Raw genomic sequence first — 11564 nt, 5'->3', positions numbered from 1 at the left:
GCTGAATAAATGAATCTGTGAAACTCAAATTCTCTGGAGTTTGACTTTACACATGAAAAAAATGGAAGGTCAGAAGATATAAGTACTTATAAACAGCTTCTTGACTGCCTGTCTGCATAAAAAGATGTAAGGCAGGCTCAGGAGAAGCTAGGATCTAAGCCCAGTTTGCACAGATAGCAAATGGCCTAGCCAGCATTTCCTTCTAGGATTGCTAATACAAAAATGAGAAACACTTTTCTTAGCTGTGACTGAGCAAATGCCCTTACCTAGGGGAGAAAATAAACACATTTTCCTTCATAGTTCAGTTTAATATTCTAAAGTACTTTCCCTTCAATTACTCCTACTTGACTGAGATTTGGAGGTGTTTGGCACCTCTTCCACCGGACACCTTCCTTCTTTGTGGGTGGCCTTTATGCAAGCTTCCATCTGCTGACTGAGGGACAAAGATTAGGAGAGGGAAGGATCTGGGTATGTGGTCCAATTTGAGGGAACTGTCTGGACCCTCCTCATATTCTGGGGTCCTGCCTACACAATGCCTGTCTGTTCTCAGAGCCTCTACCTGCTAATGTGTGGGATCTGAAAAGACTGCCTGGAGGATGTATCACTGGGGTTATCTATGAAGGAGGTGGAGCTGGGAGGCAGGATCAGTGGAAGTTGTCCAGAACAGGAACACCTCTGTGGGCAAACTTGTAGCTAATGTGGAATCTTGTCTCCTCACTCCCTCTCCCTGTTGTAATCTCTCTGGGCTCTACCATTAAAATGTGGGTCTAAATCATTAGGGCAATTCTGAGTGAAGCAGGATGGTACATGTTGATGGTGACTGGGTAATTTCAGTAGAGGTGGTACAATTGTGACTTCCAGGGCTACTGGGATGTCCTTATCCTTCCCAAAACTTCTGCTAATAGAGGAAAACCCACTAGAGTAATCCCAAAGGATGGTAGTAAGCCAGAAAGGTAAGAGGAACTGCCTCTCAGGTGATCAAGGACCTTCGCATTCCCTTTTGCTACCCACTTACCAACCACGGAAAACAGGCTATTTCTTCTCTAACACTTGTTTCCCACATTCCCCCAAAGTCCTCTTGGACACCTATTATTGACTCCATTTCTGCTTCTCCTCACCTCACTGCAACTTTGGATTTGTGCTCCTTCACCTCCTGATACATGATGTTTAAACCCCAGGTCCAAGTTCACAACATGTACATAGATTCAGGTCCCAAGATACTGGAGTTCCATTTTGTCATTCATTCATTTTTTACTAAACTTTCTTGAAAACTCCACAGGAAGACAAGCTCATGTTCAAAAGTCACCACAATTTGAGGGGGATATTCCATGTCTTGAGGCTACTTCTCAATGCATTTATAAGCAGAGCTTATCTGGGTCCATAGAAATTGAAGAGTCTCACCTTAAACCAGCAAGCCTTCCGTTCCTGCTGATGGGTCATAACAGAACCAAGAGATTGGCAGTGGCCTTTCTAGTCACCTCATAATACACTTTGTAGACTTGGGGAATGACACGGTCTGAATACGACTCCCCAAAATTCACATGTTGAAACTTAATCCCCAGTGCAACAGAATTAAGAAGTATTGCCCTTTGGAGGTGATTAGTCAAGAGCACTCAGCCATCATGCATGGATTAGTGTTCTTATAAAAGGGTTGAAGGGGTCTGACTAGGTCTCCCTTTGCCTTTCTCTTTCTCCTACCAATTGAGAGCACAATGTTCTCCCCTCTGGAGGAAGCAGTGTCCAAGCTGCCATCTTGCAAAAAGGCAGCAGCCCTCAACAGAGACTAACCCTGATGGCACCTTGATCTTGGACTTGCCAACCTTTAGAACTATGAGAAATAAATTTTTGTTCCTTATAAATTACCCAGTTTCAGGTATTTTGTTATAACAGCACAAAGTGACTAAGACAGGAGACAAATATTTGCAAGTTGGAAAATGCTTTAAGATTCTTGCTAAGTTGCCATGAGTTTGAGGTTATAACTGCTAACAGCTTGTTATGGGTTTAACTTCAATATTCCCCAAAGGCACATGTGTTAAAGACTTGGTTGCTAGTCTATGGCACTATTGGAGGTGGTGAAACCTTTAGGAGGTTGAGTAAATTTATGTCACTGGGGGTATTGGGACCCTGCCCCACCTCTTTTGCTTCCTGGTCCCCATGAGGCAAGCAGCTTTGCTTATGGGAGAGCGGTATGGGGAGAGTGAAAACTAATCTGGCCTATTCTGACTGATATGCCCATCCTGTGTAGTAGGGGAGAGGCAGAGCAAAGTAATCCATAGCCCAACCTGCACCACCAAAGACTAGTGGAAGAACAAGAGTGCTAAGCAGAGAAATTACAGCTCTCTGACAAAATTACAAGACATCATTCTTCTGTAGCAGAGCCATGATGTGCATGATGTGCAGTGTGATATGTAACCACTGTGGAGTGGTGGGTACACTATATCTCATGGGAAAAGTAAACTCATATGATATATCCTATATAGGTGTAGCACATTTGTAATGCAGAGATACTGTGGGGTTGTTGAGGAACACTGTGATGAGGGGCAGCATTGCCATAGATAGCAGAGAGCTCAATTTCACCTTGGCTGCTGTTCCCCACACTCCATTCTCTCAGTTTCCCATTCTCCCAATCTCCGTGGCTGTGCTCTTTTGCCTAAACTGTATTTAAGCCTCCCTCTCTTCTCTCATTAAGCACATCCTTTCTTAAGCCATTCCCTGTAGCTAAGCTGCATTTCTTAGGGAAAGAATCACTAATCACATTGTATTATAGCACTGGGCACTTAATGAGAGCTTGATGGATGAACAGAAGGGTGAAAATGCATTACTGACAGGGTGAATAGAGCAAATAACAGAACTCATCCTCACATTCAACAAACACAAAACACAAAACACAAAACACAAAAATGAGTAAGGCTTGACCCTCCATTCTCAGAATGTCTGGTGCAGAGAGGCAGGCAATCACAAAGCTACAGTAGATTTCATTACAGTAGAATAAGTACTATCACTGAGGTATCAACAAAGTACTTTGGAGGCACAATAAGAGGGATAAAGATGGGGAGGGAGGAATAATTACCTAATTTATACCAGCCTAGTGTATCCCAGAAAGGCTCCCAAGAAGTCATCTGAGAGTTGGGTCTTGGGGGAGTAAAAGCCACTAGGTGAATAGTTAAGGAAGGAGCCTTGCAGGCTGGGGCTCAGAGACATAGGTAAGGCTAGGAAAGTGTGGGGTTCAGGGAATGAGGCATGAGTAAAGGGGATAAGGAAATAAAGAGGGAATAAGGAATGAGCAGGACTGCTAAGCCCAAACCCATACTTCTAGTGTGGAAATTAAAGTGTTTCCCCATGAGGGGAAAGACTGAAAGCAGAGAGGGTGGGAGGTCCTCAGACATGGGTTCCTGCCACTTCTTCTATCAGACCATGGGGCACAAATACCAAAACCAGAGCTTCACAGTAATGATCTGATTTCTCTTAAGCCTCCAAATTATCAAAAGCCCCCTTTTAGAAGCTAAGAATTTTTATGAAAAAATGCAGATCTAAATGGGAAAGTCTCTAATGTTTAACTTTCTCATATAAAAGTTGATTCTGCCTAAGTAGCTCTTTTTCCTTCAGATAATCAGAAGGAACATGGAAAGGTGGGCTAGTGTTCAGGCTTTGCAGCCATCTCACAATTGGATGGTGAGATAAGGGTTAAACAGTCTGTTTTTTCCAAATTGTATTTATGTATTAACAAAAAACCTCAAATAATATATGTCATCACAAACCCTTCGTCTTATTATTCCTATCTCCTCCATTTACTTCTTTTATACCCGTTTATATTGTAATATGCTTAATTAAAAAAATAAAACTTCAAAACATTTAACTACTTTTTTATTTGAATATTTGATGTCTTTCAATTGTCATTTTATATGAGAATGTTCTTCTTTTTAAGCTTATTTTTATGTTACCCTTAAAATATCATCCTTAAATTTTGAAGTTTTCATTTAAACCTCTCAAGTTGAACTTATATAAGGTTTTTTTCATACTTTAAAATTCTATTTTCTCTAATTTTTCTTTTTGAACACTTTAAAACAAAATTTTTTGTCTTCAATGGTTCTAATCTTTCTTCTTTTAAGACATTTTTCTGAAGTTGACTCGAGTTTTCAGTCCATTCTTCATATTGTGACAATATATACTTAATCACTATAGGCATATCTTTGTAAGCCTTTGATTTTATGCTTTAAATGTTTTAAATCTATATTACTTTTCATTTTAAACATTGGAATGTTTAAGTGATTTTCCTTTTTCTCCAACATTTTAAAGTGTTTCTTTCACTAACCTTTTTGTAAACTTTCATTTCAACTGTTTTAATTCATTTTACATTTCTTAAAATTTTAAGAATCTCTAAATATTCTGTTTTTAAACATCATTAATAATTTTGTCATTGTCCATTTCAGGTGGATTTGTGTGTCACTTCGGAATCTTTACCTAATCATTTATTTTACTCTTTTCTGGTGAATGTTCTGGTAAGACTAGTCTTTCTCTAGACCTTGCTTGTGGTAAAACAGTAAATACACTTCACTATAGAGTAAGTCTTCAATGGTAGCCTTGGTGATGACGGCATCATCACAATTGAACCACTGGTCCTTTTGTTGACGGACAAAGCTGGTATAGTGACCACTTTCCAAAGTTCCATGGTGGTTAATCACTGCAAACAAGAAATACTTATTCTCATTGGGAACACAATCTGTTGGTGGATGGCCTTCTCTCATCATGCTCTCTTTAGTAGAGGCCAAAAACGGAGTCATGTCTAGTTCCAAGGGAAAAGAGACAAAAGTATTAATCTTTCGCCTCTGTTTGCCTACAAGTTCAAACCGCTTTAGATGAAAACAGGCCACCACAGGCAATATCTTCATTGTAAGCTGTTTGGTAGATTCCTGGTAGCTTTGGCAACTACTACATTTGATTTTGGCACTGCTTCCTAGGTGCTCTGGCCTCGTAAACCACTGCAGGCAATCCGTAAGTGAGGGGCTTCCTTGTATGTGGTCATCCCTGCTCACTGTGCTGTCAGCCTTCTCTGGGCTCTGGGAACCAAGTGTAGCACAAGAGCTAGGCAAGTCCAGGCTGATATCCCAGCATGGGTCTATGGTGGTAGAGACACTGTGGCAGGCTTGACAGGTGACATCGGATTGCAAGCCACCTGTAAAGATTTGGTCTATGATGCAATTACAGCAGTTGAGGTTACTGGCCTCCTGTTCAACACTATCATATTTGCTCTGTCTATGTAGCACATCTAATATCGCAAAAAGAAATTCATGGGCATCCTGCTGCCTGTACCCAGCTAAATGTTCTGCATGAATGCCTATCAGGTGCAATAACTTACAGGGAATATGAGGAGTTCGGCTCTCAGAGTACATAGCATGAAAAAGAGAAGTCATTTCACAGACTAGACATAAATTTGGACTTGTCATTACACACTTGTGTTTATCAGAGAGGAAGAAATCTTTTAGTAGAGGAGTATGAGTAAGTGCCTGGACAATGCAATTCATAAAGCAGGTGTTCCCAAGGTTGATTAGCCCTCTGAGGCCTACAGTATACACTGACTCCTTTCTCCTCTTTTTCTTGGGTTTCACCAATTTTGGTTCCAGATCGTTTGACTCACAGGGTGATTGTTTCTCTTCAACACCCAATGTCATAAATTGTTCATGAGAAAATTCTGTTGAGGTGGAAGTTAATACTTTCAAAATTTTCTCTTTTGTTTCTTTGGCAATCTGTTCTATATCTTTGTCATATACATAATCTTTACACATAAAGCAATATATAACTCCACAATAGACGTCTACTGCTAAGTTGTGCCGTTTTGTTTCTGCATGTTTATGAATATGTTTCTTAGTAAAGCAGCCAAAAAAGCCACAAGACATACAAGAGTGGAGTCTGTTCATATGGGTGCTACATACATGACAGATACATGGCTTTACCCTACGTTTCCTAGTCTCCAGGGTCCCACTCCAAACAAAACGTTGGTAGATCATCCGCAGGTTCTTCTGCCAATTTTTGGCTACTTTAAATTTCTGCACATGAAAGCAGCCTGTGGAACCCGGATCAAATTTAACCTGGCCTCGATAGCCAGAGCCCTCTGGGTTACCAGAGCAGCCTCTCCGTGTTTGGGGCCTGGCCCCAGGTATGGATCTACGCCTGGACTTGCGCCAGGCGGGGGAACGCGATGGGGGCGGAGGTGGCTGCGGCAGTGGGAGAGACTGGGGCCGGATGGCAGGTGGGGGTGGGGCCAAGAGCCCGGGCCGGCCAAGGGAGCGGGACCGGGACTGGGGCCGAGGGCGGGGCTTGCGACGCGGGCAAGCAGATGAGCTGCTGCTGTGACAGCTAGAGGGGGTTGGTGGGAACACCTTCTCAGCGTCGCCACTGCCGCTCCACATCAAGTTCTTCTCAGGCACGGGGTTCGGCTCCTGCCCTGACTCCAGCTTCATCTCAGCTTCCTGGACCGCGTATGCCTTCGCCGCCCCCATCTCCTCCTCCTCCATTGTCCCCGCCTTCTCTGCTGCCTGCTCCGCAGAGGCTCCTCCTCCGCTGCCCGAACTCCTACGGGCTACCGAGCCGGAGGACGGGGAAGCGTCTCCAATCTGGGCCATCAGCCCACTCCCCGGCCTGGGAAGAAATGCGTCAGAAGGCGACCTGCGCCTGTAGATGGAAGGAGACAGGAACTTCTGTGAATGATGTGCCAGGCGTCATGGCCGCGGCGCGCCGTTAGCACCCTCGGGACCCCTCCCACTGGCCCTTGAGCTCAGCCAGCGGCGGCTGCGGGCTCCACCCCCTCAACTCAGAGGCTCCCGGAGCTGGTGTGCCGACCGAGGTTACCTGGTTTAAAGGCGATCACATCATGCGGGTACGGGGGGAGGGGGAGCGGAAAGGAGAAGGAGGAAAGATGGGGAGTGGGAGGGGGAAACAAGAGCTTTAGGGTGGAAAGGATGGAAACTTCTTTTTTTTTTCTTTTATTATTCATATGTGCATACAAGGCTTGGGTCATTTCTCCCCCGTGCCCCCACCCCCTCCCTTACCACCCACTCCGCCCCCTCCCTCTCCCCCCCACCCCCTCAATACCCAGCAGAAACTATTTTGCCCTTATTTCTAATTTTGTTGAAGAGAGAGTATAAGCAATAATAGGAAGGAACAAGGGTTTTTGCTGGTTGAGATAAGGACAGCTATACAGGGAGTTGACTCACATTGATTTCCTGTGCGTGTGTGTTACCTTCTAGGTTAATTCTTTTTGCTCTAACCTTTTCTCTAGTTCCTGGTCCCCTTTTCCTATTGGCCCCAGTTGCTTTTAAGGTATCTGCTTTAGTTTCTCTGCGTTAAGGGCAACAAATGCTAGCTAGTTTTTTAGGTGTCTTACCTATCCTCACCCCTCCCTTGTGTGCTCTGGCTTTTATCATGTGCTCAAAGTCCAATCCCATTGTTGTTTGCCCTTGATCTAGTGTCCACATATGAGGGAGAACATACGATTTTAGGTCTTTTGGGCCAGGCTAACCTCACTCAGAATGATGTTCTCCAATTCCATAACATTTCGTTCTTCTTCATGGCTGCATAAAATTCCATTGTGTATAGATACCACATTTTCTTAATCCATTCGTCAGTGGTGGGGCATCTTAGCTGTTTCCATAACTTGGCTATTGTGAATAGTGCCGCAATGGAAACTTCTTTTTTAAAGGTGACACCCTCTCTCTGACTGCCCTTTCTGTGCCCTGCGCAGTGTCGCATTGGTACAGCTTTCTCTGACGTTCTTTCCTCCTTATCTTAAAAATACTTGGATCAACGTTTTACCTTAAATATGGCTGACAGGAGGTTACCTTTGGAAAATGGACTCGGGGGAAGGAAGTGTCCTATCTTACCTATGCTTCTGGGCCTGGTGTGGTCCATCTTGTGCCCCTACCGCCAAGCTTACGCCACGCTCTAGCGCCCTCTCACGATCTTTCGCTCTTGTGCTCTGACACCCTTTTTCTCTCTTCTGACCCCTCATTTCCTAGGATTTCTCCTTGCTCACTCCTTCCAAGCATCGTCGGCCCATGGCTACCACCGTCCAAGTGCGCGACCCCAAACTATGGGCTCCCGTCTCCAACGGTCCCCCGTAACGCCCCCAGCCCCAGTGTTTATATATAAATGCCTTGGTTACCTTGGGCCCCAGGCGCGTGATAATGGAACGTCAGTCTTCTCTTGTGACCTCTCCTCGGGGCTGGTCACGAGGGGGCCGCCCGTGGCCCCTCCCCTCTCCACGTGTGGCCCCCAGCCCCGGATTCTGCCCTCCAGCAGTGATGAATGACACCCGCTGTCCTGCCCCAGCAGACAAACCTTTTCCTGAAACACATTCTACTGGAGACACCCACAGCGACAGATTTTGCAGAAAGATCCTACAATGGAGCCTTAGGCTTTACCTGGCTTTAAGCCCCTTGTCTACAGAAAAAAAAAAAAGGTTAATCGAAGTGCAGGTGGGGATTTACAGTGATGCCATATCTCTGGCAAGAATTCTCCAGGGACTTTCAGAATCTAATCTCTGAGAGTAAAGTGGAGACTAGGGGAGAGGAAGCATAAGCAAGGGATTAAGGCTGAGGTAGATCTCAAATCAAGTATTTGCACCCTTTGTGACAGAGGTACAATACTAAACTTTCTGAGCTTTAGTTATATCACTCAAAAAACAAAAATTGAAATAACAATCCTAACATTTCAAATCAGATAAAGTAAAAGGTCTTAATGTCAACCTTTACCCTCCACACAGCTCTCCCAGTCCCCACTTTAAAATCAGCAGGATACCGCAGAAAAAAAGGACCACTTTAGTATTCTAAAGTTCTCTAAAGTTATAACCCAGTTCACCTGATCATCCCTACTAAGCAGTTCATTAACAGGACCATGCAGCCAACAAATACAGATCAATCAGTCCTTTCACTATATATTGTGCAAGGTTGTGCTGTGAGAAATACAGAGTACAATTTGTGTACTCAAGGAGCTCACAGCCCAGGAGAATTTTCCCTCCCTTAGATAGAAACAGACTCCAAGGCCACAATGCCCAGGAAAGCTGCTATTTCCAGAGCATTTGGCCCTTCCTTTCCAATCCCAACAATATTACTATTTATCAGTGAAATGTTTACTGCTATAATAGTGTCTCAGGGACACTCATGAACTCCCCTGTAAACCTCAGGATTAGGGTCAGCTCTCCCAGGGCCAGAAGTAGCATCCGGTAGATGCCTCACACCCACCCACCCCCAAAGGATGTTAGTGATTTAAGAGCATTGAATATATTTGTGAATTGACTTGAATTATCTGAGTGAAGAGCAGCATGGTCTGGGAGAGAAGACTCACATCAGTTCTCTAATTTCCCCACAGTGACTGTAGGTTGACAGGTTGAAATCAGTCTTCAGAGAAAATGATTAGCAGGAGCATTTGCCTGGGAGTCTAGAGAGAATTGTTATCCTTTCCCGCCATTATTAAGCATCTTTCTAACTCTAAGCAAGCTATCATCTCGGAGGCTCAGAGTACCCTGGTTAAAAAAAAAAAAGCTGTTCCACCTGTCATCTGGTGGTCAGCTTTCCATGCTGTAACAAGCATCTGACCCAGATCAACTTAAAAGAGGAAGGGTCTCTGGCTTATGGTTTCAAAGGCTTGACTCCATGTTTGTTTGGGTCCACTGCCTATGGGCTTGTAGAAGGCAGTCCATCTTATTGGGAGGGAGTGGTGGAACAAAGCTCATGGGAAGAGGTACAGGATGGGAGAAGGAAGACTGTAAAGTTTCAGATGGCTGCATGCTAGGGTCTTGGGGCAACAAGAGCACAGAGAAAGATGTTTCCTGTTTCCACTGTTGGCTGTCGCTTTCCAGAGACCATCTACCCAAAAGGGAGGGTGCAACAATTGCCTGTCCTCGAGTAGGACTGAAGGAAAGTATTATCAATTGGCTTCCACTCCACTTGGGACTCTCATTGCATGGCCAGTCTCCTCCAAGGGTCTGGGCTACCTCCTACCTTCCCCCCTTATTTATACCCTGGTCCAGTGATACAAAATTCAGGCAGCACTCTCAGATCCCACACATCAGGAGGGGGGTGTCTCAGAGCACAGAGGCACTGCCCAGGCAGGACACCCAAACGTGTGATGAATTTTTGTCATTGCAGTCACTGTGCTAGGAATATATCACACAACTTCATTTCCCACGGTTAGTTATGTGTGTATCAGAGGGACAATTACCTGGAAATCGATTCATAAGCTGTCACCCGAGAGTCTGTTGCATGCCAGGCTCAGAGTGATGAGACAAGCCTGTCCTTGAAATCAAAGAGCTCATGTTAACCAGGAAAGACAGAAGTGTCATCAGATGGAGATACCCCAGGGCACACAGCGCTGGGATGGGGAATGTAAGGGTACAGCTGGAGAAAACATTAAATGGCAAATTAGAGCGCAAACCCAACGTATCTCTTCATTTCTAACAAGTGGCCATTACGTGTCATCGACAGTGCCAGTCAGGATTTGCCATGACACGAGGCTCAGTGAATGTTTGAGGAAGGAAGAAATAGGCTCTCAGCTCTGGCATCTCAGGTCAGAATTTTTCTCAACTTGGTTTCTGTCTTGTTGTGTGAATATGAGCCAATCATGTCCCTTCTGTCCTTTCTTCCATTCTCCCTGAAATGGGATTCACCTAAGGACTAAGAAGGTAAGAATATGGGCTGTGGATCACACATGGTTTTTATCCTGGCTCTCCACTTGTGGCTGTATGACCTGTGACAGGTAACCTAACTACACTCTGTCTTGGATTCCTCCTGTGTGAACTGAAGCTGATGATAATGGTATGTGTTGTGGAGAGGATTCAATATGTAAAGAGATGTCCCATGCTTAGTAACAGAGACTGTTGCATTGTGAAATCAAAAGGTATGTAAGCTCAAGGTTCACCTCAACACATAAGTTTATTTTCATTTCAGGATCTTTATACACATTACTCTACTTGCAGCTGTCTTCCCCTATATCTTACCTTGTCTTCATTGTGGTTTTTGCTTAAATGTCACCAAGTGAGGCTTTCCTTGAACCCACCATCTAAGGGAACAATACGCTTGTCCATCTCTCTTCCTTACCTGAGATTGTTTCCCTCTCCATTAACTTTTCTTGACTTTATTGCCTGCTTTCTAATATATGTCCTCTATGGGTCAAAGTAGCCCAAGGGCAGGGAGTTTTGCTTTTTCTTAAGTGCTCCACCTATACTTCCTTTAAGAGGGTGTAGTGCACATCAACTTTTCAAAATGTTCTGTTAGCTAAATGAAAAATATTAGTTCAGTGAGTGAGTTACTGTTATCATCCCCATTTTACAGAGGAGATGAAATCATTATTCCATTTCAGTCAGACACAAGAGTCCTCTCTAGCCAGAACTTTTCTTTGTTTCTAAGGGTATCAAATGAACCACAGTCACATTCTCTTATGTTTGTGGTTCTTATAAGTAAAATTTATACCAATTGATGGTAAATAATTTAAATGATCCTCATGTGTGTATTTCCTGAGCTCACACATTTGAAATATTGAAAATTCAAAAGCATTTCATCTAAAAGTTCAAA

The 11564-nt window shown here is 44.0% G+C and overlaps 1 protein-coding gene across 1 annotated transcript; it reads right to left on the bottom strand.

The window, feature by feature from the left end:
• Positions 1-3886: 3886 nt before the first annotated feature.
• Positions 3887-6885, bottom strand: LOC141419592 (ubiquitin carboxyl-terminal hydrolase 51-like). Its single transcript, XM_074062648.1, has one exon. The coding sequence runs from the start codon at positions 6618-6620 to the stop codon at positions 4506-4508; it is 2115 nt and encodes a 704-aa protein (XP_073918749.1). The 5' UTR covers positions 6621-6885; the 3' UTR covers positions 3887-4505.
• Between the last annotated feature and the right edge of the window lie 4679 nt (positions 6886-11564).

Source organism: Castor canadensis, chromosome X (assembly GCF_047511655.1).
Source record: "Castor canadensis chromosome X, mCasCan1.hap1v2, whole genome shotgun sequence".
NCBI classification, from domain to species: domain Eukaryota; kingdom Metazoa; phylum Chordata; class Mammalia; order Rodentia; family Castoridae; genus Castor; species Castor canadensis.
Note: the sequence above shows the minus strand (reverse complement) of the source record. Positions and strands in the feature narration are given on the sequence as shown.